At 35.7% G+C, this 23,737-nt stretch overlaps 2 protein-coding genes across 2 annotated transcripts; both read right to left on the reverse strand.

Moving 5' to 3' along the window:
* Nucleotides 1-3,289: 3,289 nt before the first annotated feature.
* On the reverse strand, nucleotides 3,290-10,572 carry LOC146163564 (failed axon connections homolog). Its single transcript, XM_083380541.1, has 7 exons — nucleotides 10,537-10,572; nucleotides 9,869-10,065; nucleotides 7,664-7,802; nucleotides 7,476-7,557; nucleotides 5,603-5,824; nucleotides 4,038-4,291; nucleotides 3,290-3,310 (listed from the first exon to the last, which is right to left on the reverse strand). Exons 1-7 carry the CDS (start codon nucleotides 10,555-10,557, stop codon nucleotides 3,290-3,292), a joined length of 936 nt encoding a protein of 311 aa, XP_083236667.1. The 5' UTR covers nucleotides 10,558-10,572.
* A 6,104-nt stretch (nucleotides 10,573-16,676) lies between these two features.
* LOC146163565 (failed axon connections homolog) lies at nucleotides 16,677-23,489 on the reverse strand. The gene is made up of 9 exons (XM_083382445.1): nucleotides 23,420-23,489; nucleotides 22,974-23,097; nucleotides 22,625-22,821; nucleotides 22,270-22,405; nucleotides 22,101-22,182; nucleotides 21,595-21,816; nucleotides 21,259-21,363; nucleotides 18,623-18,729; nucleotides 16,677-17,539 (listed from the first exon to the last, which is right to left on the reverse strand). Exons 1-9 carry the CDS (start codon nucleotides 23,428-23,430, stop codon nucleotides 17,489-17,491), a joined length of 1,035 nt encoding a protein of 344 aa, XP_083238571.1. The 5' UTR covers nucleotides 23,431-23,489; the 3' UTR covers nucleotides 16,677-17,488.
* Between the last annotated feature and the right edge of the window lie 248 nt (nucleotides 23,490-23,737).

Genomic DNA, 23,737 nt, shown 5'->3' on the forward strand with positions numbered 1-23,737 from the left:
CCAAAACAGCGGCGCACAAACGCCGCCAGCAAAACGGCCGATGTCAGACAGGTGTTATCTAGTTTGAGGCGGTATTTTGTCCATTTAGGTCTTATTCCGATAAATCCAAAGAGATTATAACCTCTTTGGATAAATCAATGCTTACTTCGACATCTTATCTATAGGATTTTAGATTATTCTATCGTGGTTATCACTGTGAATTTGGCTTTATTATGTCGGTGGTCTAAATATTATGATTCTAGATTATTTCTGCTTTGATGGTCTAATATTGTGTTATACTTAAAAGTATAGGCTAATGTCGAATCAATGGGCTAACGGCTAACTTAACAGGAAAGTAAACAAATATCAAAACAATGCAGTTTAAAGAGTTTTTAAGTTTACATTGGGTGCCACGCCATAATATGCATGGCTTCTTTGGACTAAATAAATTTCCTTAAAACTGAAAACTTAGTAGGCCTATGTTTTTTTAGTATGTTTTTTAATTTTCATGTTAAAGTTCACAAAAAATACTTCAGCAAACGTCACTATGGGCCTCCCCCTAATATTTTTTAATTAAACTTCTCTGCGCACCACAAAAAAGTTTCAGTTGTTAACAATGTTTCAGCAAATGCAAATAATCATGTAGGCCTACCTACGGTATTTGTTTACGGCTTTAGCCCTATGATGATGGTCACAATCAACCGACAACGGAGACGGGATGCGAGCATTTTTTGCACAATGAGCACGCGAATATGTGCAAAAAATGTGGTAGGCTAGCCTACATTAAAAAGTGCCTTCAAAAATGTGCGCACATTTTTTTTAAGTAATGCGGAAACAATTGAACCCTCTTTTCCTAATGTTTATCCCCGACGCTTCATCTTTAACTCTACCTCTCTAAGTCGTCTACACCAACTACGCTCTTATAACCCTTTTATCTAAATCTTCTTCTCCTCTAACATTCAACTCTTCTCCACGAAAAATTATCCAATAACTCTTTGTCCCTAAATCTTCTTCCCTTACTCTCACCGCAACTATTCTTTAAAGTATTTTTCTCGAACCAACTCATCCTACTCTGACTACGAGTCCAACTCGTCATTTGACTGTTCCTCCAACTCTTCCTTTCTAACTGTAAATCTCAAAAATGTGCGCACATTTCTGTATACATTGTGCAAAACAGCGTCACGTCTCCTGTTCGGCCAGACACTATTAAAATGGAAGAATTCAAGTTACAACTATAGTTGGACGCGTTTACGATTCTACTAGCCAACGCCAAAAACAAGTTTATAGGCCTTGCTTTTTTTAGAACATTGAAATTATTTTTCGTCTGTTGAGTTTTAAAAAATACATTTATGTTATACAAGCCATAGCTGCTTTCAGGCCAGTCTGTATTTCATGCCAATTGGATCCGATGTTGATCGAGCAGCGCACATTTTTTTATGTGCAATCAGGGTTATATGAAAATCGTACCACAACTTAACCTTTTTCCCGTATGCAAAATTTCTAATCGGGGTATGTACGAAAATAGCGTTAAAAATCTCTGCTGTGGACCTGCCACACAATGTAGAACGAGTGTCAGGTACATCATGTATACCATAAAAGAGCCAGAATGAGATATTCGCGTTACATTTAGTATATTCGAAAACGCCTTTTTCATTACGATTTCAAAACTTTTATGTGAGAGTGCTTTGATATCAACGGCGCCTTTAAGCTAAACAGATTCACTCAAAAGGGACAAATCTCCAAGTAGGATCACGCGAAACGTAAAGGATTTTTGGGTTAAGGTCGCCCAATTAGACAAAATATATTATTTAGTGGTGGCAATTTGTACACAACGAAGGCCGTTTGTAATACCAGGCATAGAGTATGTGTGGCTCACACCAAATAAATGATTTTATTTTCGAAGAGTGCTTGCAACTGAAAAAGTAGGCTAAAGATTTCGAGGCCGGAAAAATATATTGGATTCGTCAGTATCGATAGTTACGTTCAAGTCTTAAATACATAAGTTTTTTACACGGTTTATACGTTAACTTTTTTTTATTTATAGTTATGCGCCTACAGTATCTGACCTTCACCTGAAAACGTTCGTGTCGTGACATTATTGTAGGCCGAAAGGTATTTAAAAAAAGTTACGTATGATATATCATAGATTTTTAAAGTTAGCAAAATTATATTTACAAAAACAGGCAAGTCCACCGAAATCGGAAACAACAACTCTAACCCTCACAAAAACACTGATTTGCGAGTCGACACAAAGCTTATATTTTTATATACATGCGTCTAGTGAAATACTGTATACGATCTTCGAAAGAAGCCAAAACCAGCAATATGAAGATATAATTTTGTGTAATGGGTTTTTATCACAAACGACATGAAATAACTAACAAAAAGTTGAACTGTGCGAAATGCATAGTAGTTTGTATGGGTGTAACATTGAACAACATGCACGCAATTGCTTATACAATGAACGAATCTATATAAAAAAAAAGGGAAAAACGGCGTAAAATTAATAGATAAATGTAGATAAAGAAAGTTAAATGAAACTTGTCGAAAAAGGCCGATAGATTAAATAGTGAACTTTTTTACTAATATATAGAGAAAACATAAGGTTTAGATTAACAAAAGGCACTGATATATAGTGATTAGAACAAATTTCTTGACAAGTAATGTAGGAATATACTTTTTAATATTTTTTAAATTGACCGATTGTATTTGGTTAAAATATCACCAGACTGCTATATCCTTTTAGTACCCACTATAAGTACAGTACAAGAAGATAGTAGGTGTTTATGATTAAAAAAACATTTGTACAAAGATCACAATGTTACCATAAGGTATGGTTAAAATTAAAATAAATAATTGTTCCACATCAATAAATATACATATTCAACCAATTCATCATGATTTATGTTAGTTTCAGGGTACACGTACACCATAGTTCGTTTAATGGCGTAAATAAAGCACAAAGTGACGTTGCAAACATACTGCAGAAACGTGGGTAAACCCACATGAAGCCCGTCTATTGAAAGATATCCACAAATTATACCTACGTCAAAAAATGTTGCAAATTTATTACAATTTTCCAACTGCTTTTAAACCTTATAAATCTTAATGTACTATTTGAATTGAATTATACGGAAAAATATTCACAAGTAACAGTTATTGTTCAACCGATATGGCCCATACTCTTACGCCATAAACACATTTAAATAATCGAAAAACAATTGCAGTATATTATTATTAAATATTATTAAATAATATGAGAATGATACAAAACAAATAAATTTTAAGTCTTGGTCAATGCGTATTTGATCTATTCTGCATCTTCAGCCGCCTGTTAAACACAAAAAATCATTTCTGGAAAAATATAGTTTACCTATAGTAATAGACTGAATATTATAATATGTAAAGTCATATAGGTCAATAGTTATACATGATTAAACCAAACAGTTTTAGTATAAGTTTACAAGTCTGTAATTAGTAAAGTTATTCGATCGCGATAAACCTTCTAATGAGGTTTATCAAAATTAGACAAAGCTGTTTATTTTTTCTAAACACATTTTATGTAAAAAAAAACATCTTAATTTGTACACCACAAAGAATTCGGAAAAAAGGTATGCCACATAATTCCGTTCGAGAGCGAAGGGTAGTGTACGTATTTAAGGTAAAAACAACCTTGGAACACAATGCAAGTTTTAATGTAATTTTAATGAAAATACTTAAGCCATTATTCTCATAACATCGACATTTCACTGTTTACAAACTTTTGGCAATACCTCATGCCATCATCAGTGTAAAAATACAAGTAAAAAACGATTACACATAAACATAAAAAAATCGCCTTCTGTTCATGTTATTTTTGTCCTTTTTAGTGTATGTGTTATTGTTTTTATCATTACTTTTTTTTAAACTAACGATGGCATGAGGTATTGGCGAAACTTTTGTAAACAGCAAAATGTCGAATTTATCGAATATTATGACTTTCGTTTTTTTATTAAAAAAAATGTTTTTTTTAAATAATAGTACTGTTTAAAAGTAAAAACATGGGTCTAAAAAAGTACCTTTTGCTGATCATCGGCCGGGGCTGAAGCAGGGACCGGGGCAGGGGCCGGGGCTGGAGCAGGCGTCGGGGCATCCCCACCCTCGGCTTTTTGTGCTTCGGTTTGTTCCTCGGATTTTTGTGCTTCGGTTTGTTCCTCGGATTTTTGTGCTTCGGTTTGTTTCTCGGATTTTTGTGCTTCGGTTTGTTCCTCGGATTTTTGTGCTTCGGTTTGTTCCTCGGCGGGCTTTGGTTCCTCGCTGGCCGCTGCCTCTTCTACAAGAGATAAAATTAGAAAATAGTTTAAATTACAAGAAATACATGTTGTACTTGGAATGTCTATGGGTTTCTAGTCCCCTGTGCCAACGGAGCTGTCTTACTATAGGGACACGCGCGTATTATACTTTAATTATTCTTCAGTCAAACTAAGGTGGCTTTTATTCTGACGCCAGAGAATTCGTAGTGTGAAGTTCAGTGACTTGTGCTTTTAAAACTTGAAACAGGGGAACCACAAAATTTTTATAACGCATGGACGGGGCGCACTATAAATAAAATGTTAGGATCCACAGGGATACACTGTTTTTTGCCCCAAAACGCAAGACGACGTAAGTGTTTTTTTTTTGCTATAGGATATTGTACAAGCGTATTTTAAAGTTTTGCACACTAAAGCCTAATGGTTAGAGATACCTTTAGTTTGCCCTCTTATGCTCAACGTTTTGTCCATAAGTAACCGAACCCCATTAGATGCTAATGTTTTAGGACCCAAATAATCGCAATATAAGTCATACTAAAAAAATTTCCTATGAATGCTTCCTGTATATCCGAACAATCGCGTTTTCTTATCACAGCAGCTGTATTGTTATCAAAGGGCAACTTTTTATCAATATACACCCTTGCAGATTTTCAACACGCACGCGAAATTTGCCGAATCACTGCGTTGCTGTGTGTTGTTCGATTCGTTTGGGTGCGGCCACCGCCGCCAACAAAACGCCTTTTTTCTGAACTCGCACAAGAGGAAGCGTGTCGCGAAAAGCGAAACATTAACGAATTATTTGAGGCAGGAACACCAATGCCGCCTAAACACGAAATAGTCGGTCGTAATTTTCAATAATTACTCATCTTTAGGGGGGATTCGGCCACATTTAGCAGCTCGCAGGGCGCTCCCACTGCCGTATCCTAACAATAACGTGAAATAAAACTTTGTAATCCCTGTTTATAAAATACTAAAGTACGTTAGTTATTGACAGGGTTTAATTATTTGCTAAAAAGTCGTTTCTTAAGTGTTTCCATTGGCTGGTATTATTGATTTAATTCGGGTCAAATTGCAAGAATAATTTGTTGTAGAAGGTTGATTTTAAACGGAATGGCCAAATTTGCCATCACATCTTTTATGAATTGAAAGATACTCCTTGAATCGTTGAACAACTAAAATCGAAAAAAACTTTTATTTTTCGCCATGACCACGATAAAGCCTTCATCATTATTTCGCAGCCATGGTTTTTACCAGTTTGGTTACTGTATTAAGGGAAACAAGTAGCCTTGGGCGACAATTAAAATAATGACGGCGTTCATAGTTTAACTCCTCACCAGGCTTGGGCGTGTCTTTAGCTTCGACCCAGCAGCACTTATCCCAATCCGGCCAAAACTTGTCCTTCATTCTGTCGCAGTAGGCGACCAGTTTGGGCAGCTTTTCTTTCACGAAAGCTTCTTGTTCGGTGCCGGCCGAACAGTAGACGGTCTGTGCGAGCACGCCGAATACGGCAGCGTCAACCAAGCTGGGCAAGTCTCCCATCATGAAGGGTTTCTCACCTAAACGAACAGGAACACTAAATCGACAAAACTCGTGTATTGTCACACATTTTTATGAAATAAATTCGAAGACTTATATTTCGAATATATCACAGTATGAATATCACGGGTAACACAACCCACATAGTTTAAAATTGGGTTTACTAAGAGACTCTAAAACACGTAATTTAAAATGCACATATAAATAAAAAAAACAGCTCCTCTGGTAATTGTAACTGTTTTTTTGATTTATATTACTAAGCCTGGTAGCAACAGTTTATATATTAAAATGCACATAAAATCCATTCAAAGACTATATAAAGGGTGTTTAAAAATCTCCCATCATGAATCTCCCATCCTGAAGGGTTTCCTACCTAAACGAACAGGGACACTTATTCGACAAAACTCGCTTATTGTCACACATTTTTTATGAAATAAATCCAAAGACTTTTGAAAGTGAATTCATATCTTTTTAAAGACCTAAAATTGGATAGCTCGACGTTTCGAATATATTTCGAATATATAACTGTATAAATGTCACGGGTAACACAACAACACACATATTGTGAAATTAGGTTTACTACGAGACGTTAAAACATGTAACCTTAACTGCATATAAAATAAATACTAAGACTGTTCGAAAGACTTTGGAATAAATATAGGGGTTTTAAAGACTTTTCAGTCGCAAATCAAAACAAATACATTTAAAGGGTTTTAAAGGGTAAAATACTTTGTGGAAACCCTCAATTGGGTAATCCTCTAAGAGATTTTTCGTAAGACAAGTTGAAACATAAATTTTTAAATTTGATGGTTTAAAACTGTACACCAGCGATTTAATATTTTTTAATCAACTATACAAGAGTCGTCGGTTGAGTCGGCGCGTAGATTCAACGGACGACTCTTGCATAGTTGATTAAAAATTGTTTTAGCCATGAGATTTCGGCTGCAGCGGTTGGCATTAGAGTACTTTGCAAAAACAAACACATCCCGTTTACCTTGTGGGCCTCAAGCTCTCTGTTTGCGGCGGTGCTTAAATATCACCAAACCATGGTTTTAGCAAGTTCAGTGGCACAGAGCAGGGCTGACCGCAAAAATGTGCAGTTAGTTTTTTGGTGGTGAATAAAAGGCCCGAGAAAAGCATTGGCGTGAAAAATGCAAGCATGTCTTGGTTAATGTATCGCTCCGATTTTCCGTCGCTGCACCAAACATTGTACATAAGTATTTCAGAAAAACACGCTCTTAACAAGGTTAAACAAAAACGTATATTGCACATTGGTTCACACTTGTGCGTTGCGCGTTGGTTACGAACGTGTTCGTTAAAATCAACACGATGTGTGCGTTGATGTGAAAAGTCATTGATCATTCGCTTTATGTGAGCCATCGAGCGACATTTTTGCAAAACCAGCCGCTGAACTAGCTCTAAAATTTTATTGATTGGATGCGAATCACCAAAACGTGAATGAAGAGCATGTAAACGTATTTGCAAAGCTGTACAACAATAAACTTTAGCGGATTTTCTTTCAGTCACATAAACACAAAACATATTTTTTGATAAATAGTGTGTTTACCTAAAATCTCGTACCATCATACTAACCAGTGTAGCAAGTGTTTCATTGTAGCCTTTCGGTTATTTTAAAACAAGGTAAATTATCGGCTTGAAGCACAAACGTACCAAGAAAATCAGAAATCGCTGTTAAGTCTTTTTCTCCAATTTGATAGATTTCTTCCTTTGTATGTCTGCCAATGCCATGGCCCTGATAATTGAATAAGAAATGTTTTATAGCAATATTCCTTGACATTGAGCGAAAGTTTTGTTGAATTATACGTATGTGCGTTTTTCATCCACTTTGCGAAACTTACCCACGTGTTCGCCTTGACACCAGGCTTAGCTTTCATGTGGATGTACACAGGGAACATTTTTTTCATCATTCCCTTCATAGGCATGTATTTTTTAAGAAAAGAACCACTGTCCACAACAAAGCGCTGATACTGTTGCACCCTTGGAAAGAAATTTGTAATGTTTCGTAATTTTGCAAGGGTCAATTTTAGGTTGAACATTTCCCACTATAATTTTTCCAAAAACAATATTGACAAATTCCAGTACAAATGATTGCTTTTTCTATTAAACATTGAATTGTTTACATTTATCCAGACGCATGTACGCGATGATGTCAGCATGCAAGAAAATGCGAACTTTTGTCAGGCTGATATGAAACTAAACCTACCAAGATTATTTCATTTGGCGCGCTTGCCTGTTTTAGTGCACATAAAGTTGGCTTGTAAGCTATTTTGTTGTTTTCAAAACAAAGTATGAATGTCGATGTCTTAAGCCTTAAGGCAGGGTTTTAACTTTTTTATCGCGGACCCTTAATTTTTTTTGCTTCGTGTGAACCACGGTAGGCAAGAAATTTTCAAAAATGACGTCATAAATTGACGTCACAAAACAAATAGACTTCAGAAATACGCTGATTTCGGCCTAAAAATGTGAAAGTGAGATGCTGGAATCTAAATACATTCAGTTCAAAACCGTTTTATTTTTAACTAAACTCTTTTCTTTGAAAAATTGATTACTTCCTAAATATACACTCATATTTCAATTTTGCCGTCATGGACCTCATAAAACTAGTTCACGTACGCCCAAGGGGTCCATGGACCACAGTTTGAAGGAAACGTAGAAGTTGGCAACGTGGATTTATTAAACAATCGTGGCTAACGATAGTTCGGTAAACTAAACGCCATCCGCGAAAAGTACGCTCTGGCTTCCTACCGGTTTATTGGCATGATGAAATCAAACTTATACGATTGCAGGCCTAACACACACATACAATCGTACATTTATGAGGTAAAGCAAGTCAGCCAACAAATGAATGAAGAACGTAGCATTTTTGTACAAAGTTTATCCAGTTAGTTACTTGAAACGTTAAGGCTAATCGACCTTGTTAATGCGCTCCGTATATAGTACAACAACTAATTAAATACAGTGGAGCACGTCGCAACCTAATTAGTAGGGCGAAAAAAACTGCTAAAATTGTTTCCCAAAAAAACGTTTACAAACTGCACAAAAACCGTTCACAAAATTACTAAAATGTGCTAAGACATATAGGAAAGTTTTACAAGTTTTAAAAACTTGCCAATCGATATTAAAAATAGGAAAAAAAATAATTACACGATAATTTAACCTAGACAACCGCCTTCTAATGGCTAAAGTTCATTTATTTATAGCAGTGGTCGGCAAACTGTGGGCCGCGGCCCGAATAAAAAAAATGTTTGGTGTGTCATAGAATTTTTAAATTTGGTTCAGCTTGAAAAGGCTCACGTGCCAGATGTGGTTCTGAGAGCCTGTCGAACTATATTATTTGCCAATTTTAACTCTATGTAATTGAAAAAATGTTCGCGCTTTGCGCGTATATTCTTCGTATTATAGAATGTTTTACACTATGGTATAGCAGTGGCATAAAGACGCCTTGTAATATTTTACCTTAAAATCAGATATCGTGAATCCGCCACTGTTTTCCTAGTGGTTTACATAGTGGGCCTTTAATAGCTCTAAAAAGAGTACTTTGGGCCGCGGCAAAAAAAGTTGCCGATCACTGATTTATACCAAATCAAAGTTATGGCTTTGACCCCAAAACACATATTTGTCTTTTCAATTCTTTGTTTTTAAAGGGTCTATACATAGAGATATATCGGAAGGGTAAGCAGCTAAAAGAAATGTCAAAATTTGTAACAAGTAGTTCGGGACAAAATTGGTTACAAATTTGAAAAAAAACACTTTTAGTAAAAATTTAATAATAGAATTAGGAATAAATATTTTTGGTATCTGTAAACTTAAATATACGTTTTTTTAAACAATTTACATAATTGTAAAGAAATGCACAACATTTCCGTCATCTCTTTTCTTAAAATTTTAAAATTAAATGGCAAAAGAAAGTAAATTTGAAACAAAATAGTGCAGACATGATGATGTAACTGAGTAATAAGAATTGAAAGCACCTAGTTGTTAATCTTGGTAAATGTCCTGAAGCTTTGTGTTTAAAAAACTTGGAATTTCTAAATTATCCCTACCAATACAAATTTTCTTCACTCAGTCTTTTAAAAGCTTGGCCAATTCCCTTTTCGGCTTGTGAAAGATGAGAATCAAGGTCGACATTTAGTTCCTTATTTAAGAAGTCGATAATAAAGGAAGAATCTTCCACAACCTTGCCCTTATAGGTTATATAAGGAATTTTTCCTTTAGAAGAACCTTTCAATGTTGTCTCAAGCTATTAAAACAAAAGTAGAAGTTATACCAAACAATTGAAAAAAAGCCCACAGATGAACATACAAATGCAGTTAGGGCACAGACTGGTTAAACATTCATCATTTTATTAGTTAAAAAAATATTGTATCATGTCCCACAGTAGATGGTTTAGGATACTTTCACAAAGCAAAGATGGATTGATATATAGTAATTGACACTCTATAAAATAAAGTGTATGCTCACAACAAAACCTAATGCCCACAAAAATTAATTACTAATGTTTACCACTCATCTTACGTTCCTTTTTCCTAACTACCAAAAAAGTTATCATGAAGTAATAAGAATATCAAAGCCCATACAGAAGTAGGTATCATCTTGAACGTTTCGAATAACTCTTTATTCATTTTCAACAACATTATAATGAAATAATTGTGCAAAACAAAAAGGGCAAGTACACAAAATTATTTCATGTCTTAAAAAAGTATTTACTTACTGCATACTTTATGTTTGCCATTCGAAAGTAGGTTTCCAGTTTAAGACAGAACAGAGACAAACTCGGCGCCACTGAGCTTGGTCCGAGGTGAAACATAACAATATCACAGACATTTTGCTCGGTTCTAAAAAAATTTGTATTACAAGGATATTATAAAACTTCTATATTTAAAAATCCATTATGAACTATTTTTAAAAATTTTATATTGTTACAATTTATGATAAAAAAATAATTGACAAATTATATTACTTGCAAATACTTTATTTGTCTGTTTTATGTCAAGCAAAAACATAATGATTTTAATTTTAAAATTAATTGATTAATTTGTAGCCTAACTAAACTATTTTATTTTGAAAACTGTGGTATTATTGCATTTCAATGGTTTGACAATTTTATTATCAATAATTTGTTTTAAGATTTAATGAAAATTGTGAGACACCTTTAAAATGCTGTGTTATGCTACAATATAATTAGAAAATTGTTATACATTATTTTCATCAAAAACGATACTGCAATACTAAACCTTGGTTATTAACATGATTAACCTACTTGTTGGACATATTTTAGGTTGAAATTTCTTTCTTTCAGAAGCGCACACTCTGTTTATTTAAAAAGACAACAGTTTACTTTCTTCAAAACCAATATACTAGAGTAGAATAATCCAATTTTATAACAAAAAAAAGTTTAAAAAAAATTATTTAGGCAAATTGAGAATTAATCGATTTAAAGTGAAAACGTTACACGACCTGCCTCAGGGTATCACCACCAACAGAGACATCCTCACTAGACGAGTTGCAATTACATGGAAGTCCTGTCGGCTGTAGCTTTCAGCAAACCAATAGCACCCTCTATGATAATTCCTTTGAAGAGCAATATGCAAAGCATACAAAACTTGTAAACTTGATACATTTCTGCAATGAATTTCTTCTTCGGGATTATTGTAGACGATCTTCAAAAAAATTGTAGTGGATCCTTAAAAGAAGAAATAGGTCGACTTTTCAAGTCTATTGTACTAGCAAACGTACGCTAACGCTATCTTAAAAAAATCAAAAGTTAATAGTGCGATGTAGTAATTTTAACATTTTCGAATTAAACTGAGATGTTACTTTTTATTGGTTGTAAAGTTAGGGAATAACTTATCCACAAACGCTTGAACAGTATTGTTTTACATGACATGAACATCTTGCAGTGGTTCGATAACGAAGATATTGATCACGCGTGTTTCTATTAAGGGCTTTTTACCTATTTAGCTTCGATCATCATCAGTGATGCGTATCGCACCATATATTTAATAAACAATATACTTCGCACTACTGTCTATTCGCACAATAATCATTGTAAGCGTCAAGGTAAATTTATTTGCCCCTGACCGAAAGCGTCAATAGTTAAAACATTTAAATGTTCCGGGTTTTTTTGACTAAAAACGTTTTTTTTTTAACTTTAGGTCTCAACGCTTGTGGATAAAGCACAATGCGTCTTGTGTCCACCCTTATGGACACTACTAATCTGCATATCTCCAACTCTCTTTTATCCTGCTTCATCTAAAATGTACAGGGTCGGACAGGAGTTGAGGTTACGGGGTTTGGGTCAAGTGTAACCTTGCGTAGCTTATGGCCCGATTGCATTCTAGTGCTTTTTTGTCTACGACTAACCGTTTGTATAAAGTTGCAATGCCTTAACATTGGCGAGATGTTTACTGCGGTAAAGCAGGGCATTCCACATTGAAGTACGCACGTGTGTTTTTGTGCGACTGAGAAACCTAGCTTAAAGCGAAACTGACAGTTAACACTTCTAGGTACCGGCTGAAAAAGTTGAAGTATATTCCAAAATAGCGGGCACAGTATTGTGTTCGTGACAGTTTGTTTTTCTCAGCAGGGTGGTTGGATCCACAAGTTTGTGCTAATTATGCCAAATTAACCGTTGCAGAGCAAACACTTCTTCCATTTCCGACCACATATTAAGTTGAATGTGGTTTCAGTTCCATTACAGATATTTTAACCAAAAAAAGGTACACTTTACATTTGCAAACACGGTGATCTTCGGGAAAAACTGACATGCTTTTCTGCTCAATTTTCATTGTTTTTTGTTATGAAGCTCATGGTTCACATTAACGATGAATAACGCGTTGTACACTACTTTTGTAATGTTCACTGTTATCTATGACAGGGCCGGCAACCTTTCGTATGCAGTGTGCCAAATTATAAATAATTTCAAAATATTAACAACTCGCGTGCCAAACATTTTTCTATGTTTGGTTTTGCACTGGCAACCAGGGCTGCGAAGTCGGTTAAAAACAAGTCCGACTCAGACTCAACAGCCTGTACTTCACCGATTTACGAAACTGAAATGAGATGGATAATCCGCAATCCTTCGTAGGGCTCATGGAAAATAGTTTCGAAATTTGGTAAAAATTTTTTGACATGTCGGGCTCGGGTAGTTTTACCTAGTCTTACTTGAGTCCCGAGTCCGACTCAGCAACCCTGCTGTGATCTGACATCTAAGTTACGAATGATCTGACATCTAATGTACGTATCCTGGGAGACGCCTTTAAACCTAATTTCATAAGTTAAATTCTGTAAAGATACATGTTTTTTAAATCAATGATTTGGAAAATGTCGCTCTCGAGCATTTGCTTTGGCATTTTGCAGAATTTAAATTATATGCTGGATCTGGGCAATCTTATGTTTCACCATTTCTTTACTTTTACGTATTACTTTTACCATGCTTTTGCAACCATGCTAAAACAAACAAACAAACAGTGTAAAACAGACACTTGGTGCTAGTGAACTTTACTTACTGTGACGAAACAATAGATATTGTAAACCAAACATAGTCTATTATGACATAGATTTAACACAGTTAAAGCAGCATATTGTCTTCACATAAGGCTACTTTGAGTCGTATAGTAAGTAGACGTTCACATTTAAACTTTGAGCAGTTAGTTATGTGTTATAATTATCAAATAATAAGTTTTATCCACTTTTCCTCTCCAATTCCTCCCTGGAACAAATTTCCTCCCCTTTAAAATTCCCATCAAAGTGAGCCAAGTGGCTCCCTTTGAGAACCACTGAGTTAGATTGTTCTGTTTTGCCGACTTGTAATATTGTTACATGTCACCATAGCGCAGGGTTTGGGAATCTATGACTTGCGAGTCATATATGACTCCTTTGATGATGCCACATGGCATTTTTGATGATGTAAACTAGCTCGCAGAAAAATCTAAGCTATTATTTCTTAACATTATTCAAATAAAAATACACGCGGTCATAACGCCGTAAAATTAGTCTAACAGCACAATTTTTGGCATTTCGCGCGAATCCTATTTGTGCTGCGGAATTGGAGTCGGACTTAGGACTCGACGGAGTCCGTTTAATTTGCTGAAGTCGGACTCGGGACTCGGGAAAGACCACGAAATATTACCCGAGTTCCGAGTCCGACGTGCACATGCGCAGTACGAAATTTCGAAACAGATATAGAGCGCAATCTGTAAAATATAAAGGTGGAATAGAACATATGCTTGAATTTTTTTCAACCATGTATTGTTGGTGTGTAGCAAACCTACCGATGTGCATCCACGTTCACCAAAGCGTGCAGATTGCCTTTTTTCCTATTTCGCAATTGTACATTTATAAACGCGTGGTTGTGCTTGTGCTACCTCTTTACCATGTCGCAGCTAAGCAATAAAGCACCAACCGCTTTACTGGTGACCCCGACGTGACAATGACCGCTCTGCTCGAGACGTTTTTTTCGTTGGCACACTCGTCCCAGGTGGCTACAACACATGACGGAGGATATTCGATTGACGAGGCCGCTGAAGAAAGCTGCTATCACGCTCGTCTTGAACGTCGCACCAATCCACAGGGTTCCGTTCTTAAGACCGCTAATGGAAGCTAGCCTACCTGCGTTTGGTACTAGCTCTTCCTCGCTCGTCTCGAACGACGCACAAACCCTTCAAAGGATCCGTTCCCAAGACAGCCTATGCAAGCTCGCCAACTATTTTCGCCTTCGATGCAACCCGCACTTTTCACTTCGTCACCGACGTGGCGTACTCAAGAGCGAATTGAACTCGCCCACATGCTAGGCATATAGTCGCTTGACCCTGACCACGTGTGGACAACTCTGACGAACACCATTTCAACTTTAGCACCCTACATTTTCCGCCCACCTATTCTACGACTCGAAATGCCGTCGCTGTTTTCAAAAATGACGTAACGAAGCAACCCGACGAATTTCCCCTGGAACCTACGCAGCTTCACAAATGCCCGCTTCTGGAGGGGGGTCCTGTAGCAAACCTACCGATGTGCATCCACGTTCACCAAAGCGTGCAGATCGCCTTTTTTTCCTATTTCGCAATTGTACATTTATAAACGCGTGTTTGTGCTTGTGCTACCTCTTAACCATGTCGCAGCTAAGCAATAAAGCACCAACCGCTTTAGGTGGATGAATTACATGAAACCTTATGAGTGGATTACTGAACACCTTAACTAAGTTACGTAAATGGGCAAATTACAGTCGGACTTGACAAACTCACACAAGTATTATAAGAATTAATGACGTAAATCTTTCTTTATTCGCAGAAATTTTGTTAACTGATTTTCGTTTATAAATAGCGTGTTCAATCAATATAAAATGGCTTTTACGGCTTTTACTCAGACAACAAACTCGAGTGCTTTTGTAACTGAACCAGTATCACCCAGTACTGCCTAGTGCAGAGAGAAAATACTGAGACAGCAAAATGGACTGTTCATGTATCTGAACTAAAGGAACGAATTGGACCTGTCTGGCCTCACGAAGACAGGCCATCTCAAATCTTGAAGGAGTGTGGTCGATTCATCTTGGCAATTATATAAAGGAAGACTCATTAATCTGACAAACCCCCTCACGTGTTTCCATATAGTCAAGTCATTTAGTAGGAGGAGTGTATATTGCATTCCAGTTGATTAGCCATATGACGAATTATAAGAAGTTTCAGTGTTTTAATGAATATAGCCAAAAATAAAGTTAATAAAGGCTAATTTTCTCGCGCGAATTATATTAACTTTTTAATTATTCGTAACCACCATTTAATCCTTTTTTTCAACATTCGCGCGAGATTTGAACAGTGAAAGATACTACTATAAATGGGGTTACCATTCATCAGGAGTTTCTCTGACACGCCAGATAATTAAGTGTTTAAATCTGCGGCATGAAAAAACGTTAAACTGTTTTTTTTAGAGGTCCATGATTTTTAACAATCTGGCAATAATTTTTGTATTCTTTAGAAGTAATACACAATCGGTCATTTACCTGCTCCTTGATTTTATTTATAAAATTTGCTTATACTTCCTTTACTCATACCTCAGTCACTTTCAAATAAAACGCGCTAAAATACGATTTTACAGCAAAATGTAAAGCCATGAACATTAAGCTAACACGGAGTATATATTGGTGTTTCACAATCTTTTATAGCAGGGGTTTTTAAACTGGGGTCCGCCAACTAGTTTTAGGGGGTCCATGAGGGCCTACTTAAAATATTAGTGTGTATTTAAGAAGTAATCTTTTTTTAAAGAAAACCGTTTGATTAAAAATAATACGGTTTTGCACTGAATCCTATTTAGACTCCAATTCACTTTCACATTTTTGGACCAAAATCAGCAGATTTATAAAGTGTATTTGTACTGTGACGTCAATTTATGATGTCATTTTGGATTTTTTTGCCGACCGTGTTCCACGCTTGGTTAAAAAAAAGTTTAGAGGCCGCAGTAAAAAAAGTTTAAGAACCCCTGTTTTATAGGGAAAGCTGATACTACATAAACCTAGGGTAAAAGAGTTAGGGGAAAAACGGTTGGTTGTTGTAGGCTGAACAACTCGGGTCTCACGGAACCTCCAAAAGGAAAAAAAATCACACAAGCCTACTATTATGAAGAGACGGTCAAACAGGTTAAGAAAACAATAATCCTGCCTCGTTTATTCCTTACAGTTTATCAACTGATTTCAGTTGACTCCGGACGTGAAATGTATTTGAACTTTTGTGTAATGTAAGCCTACCTGCACTAATATACTGCCTTATTTGGAATTATGGCTTGTCAAGTGCGCGCAATGCTAGCTACAATAAAAAATAGGAAATTTATAAAATCACCAAATCTCAAATAATGGCGCGTAATAGTTTATTTGGAATTGTTTGGGCATATAGAAAACAATAACATATTGCAGAAGAACTAAACCGGATCTAACATACTACAAGATATATTGTGTACCGTTGGTCGTAAATTGTGGGGCAAGCGAAAAAAAATCAGTAACATTACAACACTATTTTGTTTACATATGCGACAGGCTGTAAAACATTAGTTTTTTAACAACCAAAACCTATTTAACAGCGCGAATATTGCACGTCAAATTCGCTTAGATGTAATTACGTGAGAGCGTAACTCTTTAACAGAAAAAAAACGTGTGCAGCTAATCTCAAATACAGAACTAAAGAACTTTTAAATAGATAAGAGTACGAGTTTAAAAGTATAGCAGTGGTGTCATCAGGTACATTGTGTAACGGCTGCTGGCTTGCATTATAGTGCGTCAATGAATTGGCAAACATAAGAATAGCTTTAAATCACTACAAACGAAGTACAGCACTTGTATCGAAATCGCCAAAAACTATGGTGTGTTGGGCAGTCGAGGCTGTTTCTTGTACAGAAAAGTGCTGTTTGGGTGATTATTAGGTTACACAATTAAGTATTAATCGGTTAGACACCAGATTAGTTGGCGAACAGGTAAAAAAATATTTAGTCGTAAGTTTCACACTAATAGAACAACGAAGCTACGATTTACTTGTATCGATTTTGGAACTTTTCATATACGATCGAGTCTTAAAACTCTTTTTCCAGCAAAAAGAGGCAATAGAAGGTTTGAAATAGGTTTTAAGAGAGGTTGAAAAGTTAAAAGGTCCTTTAAAGTTAGGTTTTTAATGCTGTCGTGTTTAGGTGGCTTCGTTGGTCTGTTCAGTTTGTTCGGAACCGGCTTCAGTTGCCTGTCAAGGAAAAAAAAAACTTAAATGATATAGTACATGTATGGTTGTTATTGTAAACCAGTAATTCTCAAACTGTGTTATACGAGATCATAAATGTATCGCGAAACGTTTTGCAATTTTGTAAAATCATTTTCGTTTACAAATGGATACTTCTTGTGACTATTAGAAGTTGCTTGTTATTGCTTTCTTTTCAGGGGCAATCGTCAAAGTTTTAATATTATTTTGGTGTATAATGGTTGGAGGTTGGAGTAAGAATATCGAAGCCCATACAGAAGTTAGTAGCATTTTAAACGTTTCGTATATATATTTATTTATATTCAACATAGTCAATAAAAAATATATAAATTCGAAACGTTCAAAAGGCTACCAACATCTGTATGGCCTTTGATATTCTTGTTTTGTAGGAAGGGTGCAACAAGTCATTAAGCTTGAGAACCACGGTTTTCGACGAATAATTAGGTGGGAAGTTGTTTTTAACAAGAACGATTTTAGTGTCGAAAGACTAGTGATGTTACTCTCCAAAAAACATCTTTAGAAAATGTTGACAAACGCCCAGAAATGTACGTTACCTATATTAATGAAAGATACACATACATATGTGTTTATCAACAACTGTGATCTGGCGCAGTGCTCTTCAACCTTTTTTGGTTTGGTGAACCCTTAAAATTGTTGTGACGAATTCATGCGCCCTGTTTACTTAAAAGTCAAACTGAGGTAAAAAGCGATATAAAAAATCATTATGCATATTAATAATATCATGTCAATTAAACCGAGCGAGGCTGTTTAAGTTTTACACACTGTCGGTGAGAGTTCGATTATTATGGCTGCAGGCTGCTTGCGAGTACTATTGCATGTCATAAAACAGCATTCAATGTCAAATATTATCGGTTCTTTAAAAGTTTGTGATGCACCCTTGTAGACCTTTTCGTACTGGTGCACCCCATACGTTTTTGGTGCACACCGGTTAAACAGCACTGATCTTGCGTCTCTGGCGCTGTTTTTTTACCAACCTAAATTACATAACAAGCGCTTAAAAGGGGAAGCCGAGTATTTTACCAAATGACTTAATTCGCGACAACTTACCTTCTGCTGTTCATCAACTTGGGCGTCGCCAGTTTCACCGTTTTGTGCTTCGGCTTGAACTTCGGCCGGCTTCTGTTCTTCGCTGGCTGCTGCTTGTTCCTCGTCACCTGGGGACAAAAAGTATTAGCAATCTTTATAACTGGTCTTATTCGTCTAATGCTAAATAGAGGAATCAGGTGGCACTGTATAAAGACAAATTCTATTAAATTCTCGACAAGCACGGTTGTGCGAAAGCTTGTCGAGAATTCAATACAATTTGTTATCGGTTTGTAATGGTTTAAAGACTTTGTGGTAACACTGTCAACCCTGATGAACCATAAAATACGTTGAGGTTTTCGAACAATTTTTACCTTAAAGGACGAGAATTTGTTGTTAAAACGCCCTTTTAAAAAACTAGAAAAAAAAATCGAATTTCACATCAAGTTTTCTAGTATACGGACTGATACATTCTTTTAAAGGGAGTGCTCAACTGAATTGCTTTCTATATAATAATTTATGGGGTAAACGCTCAAAAACATTTAACAACTTACAATATGCCATTGACTTATACAATGCTTTTTTATTTTGAATTTCATTGGCACCTTGGCATCGACGGAAACACGTAGCGAGGTGAGCGAAAGGCAAATGTAGGCCGACATACAGCATATATTATATAGTTATATTAAACGTTAATGCCATGGTCTTATATTCTTAGTTTTCCAGATAATGACTGCTTGAGCAATTTTTCTCAACCCATTTTGGCAAGTTGTGAATTTTAGCGAGACAATTATGTACGCCAGACTTTTTAGTGCCAAAACATGCTTTCGCAATTTCCTCAAATCTTTCTGAAAACCAATCTCAATAAATATAACCAAATTAAATCCAATTTTGGGGTGAAAACAATGACTTAACACATTGTACCTTTTCGGAACACACTGTAACTTTTTGGAAGTTACAAAACATAACACAACAGCATCGACAAACTTGAATTTAATTAGGGCGAACATTAGTATTTCTTTCGCAATTTCCTCAAACTTCTGAGAAATATTTCTGAGAACCAATCTCAATACATATATACCCATGTAAACCACTGCAGTCAGCGACCCAACCAAACTAAATCAAATTTTGGCTTAAAATAACACATTGTACCGGGAAAAGTGTACTTTGAACACGCTCGAAGTTCGTCACTTCGCTGAGCCACAAATCCACGACAAACCGTCCCTCATTGGACAAAAAACGCAATATAAAAGAACATGGAAGATTTGTATCGGTGCGCTTGTACCGGAAATTGCGTAAACTATCGAGCAAAGGAAGCTTAACGTCGTAGCCCGAACGCGGCTTTCATGTATGTAAACGACGTGCAACAACTTTACATGTTGAAGGCTGCAATTGCGTGCAAGCAACCGCAAGCAGAAATTGACACTTCAGGTTTACAACGCTATACGAACTAAACTTGTTGAAGCCTAGAGATTGGACGATATTACTTTTTGGACCAATACCGATAGACAAAAAACATTTTTTCTGCTTTTGACAACCGATAACTAATTTATTTAAAAGCTGAAATACAGTGACAACTCTAAAAAATAGTACGTATAAGGCAAATTGAATTCGATTATCTACCGATTTATTCTTATACATCACTTTTGTAGGAAAACTTTGGAACACAGTACACGTTTTTTTTAATAATTATAATAAAAATATTAAAGCCATAATATTCGATAAAATCGACATTTCGCAGGCATGAGGTAGTGATGAAACGTCTAAACTGCGAAATGTCGATTTTATCGAATACTATGGATTTAATATTTGTATTGAAATTTGTAGGAAACGCTTTGAAATATTATTGTAGTAAACATCGATCCTTATTTAGCGATACTGATATATCGATAGGTTTGAATTATCGGCCCACTCTATCGGTATATGGCCGCAAAAAAGTGCCGATAATTATTGGCCAGGTAACACGAAAAAGTACATAATGATTAAGCTTGCGCTGCCAGTGTAAAGAATCGCCAAGGTCTGGTTTTCTACATGCTTTGTCGCTGTTTTAACGCCTCGGCTGGTTTATTCACGGTATCTTAACTGAAGGTTGTTCAAGTTAAACGACCTCGAACAGACCGCCGTCGTACGTGACTTTTAAGGCCACGCGCCCCGCATCAATTATAGCCCTACCGGTATTCGCTGTACTCACAAACGCATAGAGCGTTGCAGGTATTATAATAACTGAACAAAGATTCGGTCACGGGGCGTGGAAACCAAGGTAAACCGACCGAGGTAATTTGTCACGATGTGTAGCAGGATGAAGGCAGCGGGCAGGTGCCGGCATTTTATCACCTTTTGCTGTGATGTTTTTTTATCGGGGAAATGGTTTTAAGCACAACAATTTAGAAGCCTTGACACCACGTTGGCTTTTCAGAGACAGGTAAAACGATTGAGGTGAAAATATTTGCATTTGAATTTCTGGTTATTTTAAATTACAAAAAAATCTGATTATTTCATTTTTATCAAGAATTTCATGAGGTGAAGTTGGGTTTTATTTCTATGACAGATCAAGTCGAGTTTGTTGAATAGAATTTGGCTTAGGCGTAGATCACCTCTTAAAACTTTTCGTCTTACTTTTTAGTTGTTTTTATTTCTGCCAATGGGAACATCATACTCACCAACTCCGTTTTCTTTTGGTGTGTCATCTGTCTGTTCTTCTTTCGCATCCCCATTTACCTCCCCAGCTGCTGGTTCCTGCACTGTCACTTCTTTGGCAGTCTCTTCTGCACAAGTATTAAGTAAAAAAATGTTTTGGTAAAAGCCACTTCTTCAAGTCTTGCTTTTAGGCTGTTTACTACAGTGGAAAACACTATGACAGATCAATAAAATAGGGGATAGGGCAACTCAACACAAAACATATCTTTGCATCTTTATATTTTACATTGGTTAAAACAATTCGATTTACTGATACCTTTTTACCTCAGAAAGGCCCAAAACATTGGGTAGCCCCTTACCTGTTTTTTGTTCGTCTTTTTGCTCAACCAAGCAGCACTCATCCCAATCCGGCCAGTACTTCTCCTTCATTCTGTCGCAGTATGCCACCAGGCTTGGCAGGCTTTCTTTCACAAAGGCTTCCAGCTCAGATCCCGGAAATCCGTAAACGGATTGAGCGACAATACCGAAAATGGAAGCGTCCACTTCACTGACTTGATCCCCCATCAGAAATGTTTTTTCACCTATAGGGAAAACAACAATGTCTTTTAACACATGGCACAAAAATGCATCCTTGTGTGAATTTTATAAACTCTTATTTTTTTTATAAAGGATGGTATACTCCTCCTTAATGTTTTACCCATTATTTTCAAGTTTGTAATAAAGTGTGGTTATTGTTGTCCACAGGCAAATGTCTGATTGATATCTGAAAAGTAATTATTAAATATTATTCCCTAAAATGTATGTTTTTTTATGATTCAAACTTTGTATCAAATCCATAAAAGTGTCACATAAAAAAAATTTATACCTAAAAAGTCAGATATTGCTGTCAAGTCTTTTTTCCCAATCTCAGTGATTTCTTCCTTTGTGTGTCTGCCGATACCATGGCCCTAAATTAAACAAATACAAGGAATACAAAATGGACATAGTACATAAATCAGAAATTTCCTTCCAATATACTTCACTCCAAAACTCACATTTAAATTGGCTTTTGCATTTGGTTTTACTTTCAGTGCAAGATATACAGGTAACATCTTCTTTTTAAATCCCTTAATTGGCAAGGTTTTAAGAAAACCGTCAAAATCCACAAAAATTCGATGATATGTTTGCACCCTGAAAACATTTCACAAAATAGTCAAACTCAAGTTTCCTGGCACCAATATGCAATGGTAAAAAGCCATATTTCACACAGTAGAACAAAATTACATATTAGGCACACGGAAAAATAATGAAATTGTGTGATAAAAGTTTTTGAATATTCCAAAGTACGAAATATTCTACAGCAAATAAATGCATGACAATGAATACTGAAAGTTCCCAGCCACTATTTACCAGTACAGATTCTCTTCACAAAGTCTTTTAAATGCTTGAGCAATTCCCTTTTCTGCTGGCGAAAGATTAGAGTTGAGGTCAACATTCATTTCCTCATTCAAGTATTCAATGATAAAGGTTGAATCTGCCAACTCCTTGTCCTTGTGGGTAATGAAGGGTACTTTGCCTTTGGAAGAACTCCTTGTTGTAACCTCAAGCTGCAAACAAAAAAATAAAAAAAAATAGTAAAAAAATAAGTAAAATGTTGTACACAATTTTTAATCAAACGACAAACAATACAAAAATTTTTAATTTTAACTCAATAATTTCTAAAAAATCTGATTGAAATAGACATAAGCAGTAAACCTACTTTGTACTGCAAATTAGCCATTCTAAAATAAGTTTCCAACTTAAGGCAAAAATGTGATGAAGTTGGAATTTTGAAGGTTGGTCCTGTATGATATATAATGAGATCGCAAGCAGCATCATTGGTTCTGAAAAAATAAACAGATTTTTTGTGAGTATCAACCCAAGTTTTCTAACCATCTTTGCAAGATTTAGTTAAGATATATTTTTGGCATATTTTTCTTGAGAAAAAATTCAATTTAATAAATTATATGACTTTAGGTGTAAATTTTTTTACTTGAACGTTTGTAATTAAGAACTTCCACTGAAATTTTATATGCCAGCCTATATCAGAATCAGATAAGATTATAGCATTCCTTCTCAAGTAGGCCTACATTTATACTCTTACAATAGTAACAAATAGTTTACATGCAAAACACTTAAACAAAAGATTGCAAAATTGTTCCTTACTTGGTCGACATTTTCTCTGTTGCACTTGTAGCTTAACAGATAAAAACTAAACAAAATTGGTAAAGCAACTAAATCGTAAAAACGTAAAACAAATTATTTACAAAAAACAACAAAAATAATTTAATATTCTTTCATAAGCTATTTTGGAATGACAGTTTTCATAATTATTGTTTATATAAATAATATAATTTACAACAGTCAATAAAATTCGGTTGCCGAAATTCCACTACAGAATGCTGGTCTTTTCGCAACGATTGAAATTAACCGCCAAAAGAAGTATAAATAACAAATCGTTAGAGATAACAAAAATTCTGCCTA

Source organism: Ascidiella aspersa, chromosome 2, assembly GCF_963924565.1.
Source record: "Ascidiella aspersa chromosome 2, kaAscAspe10.2, whole genome shotgun sequence".
Taxonomy (NCBI): Eukaryota; Metazoa; Chordata; class Ascidiacea; order Phlebobranchia; family Ascidiidae; genus Ascidiella; species Ascidiella aspersa.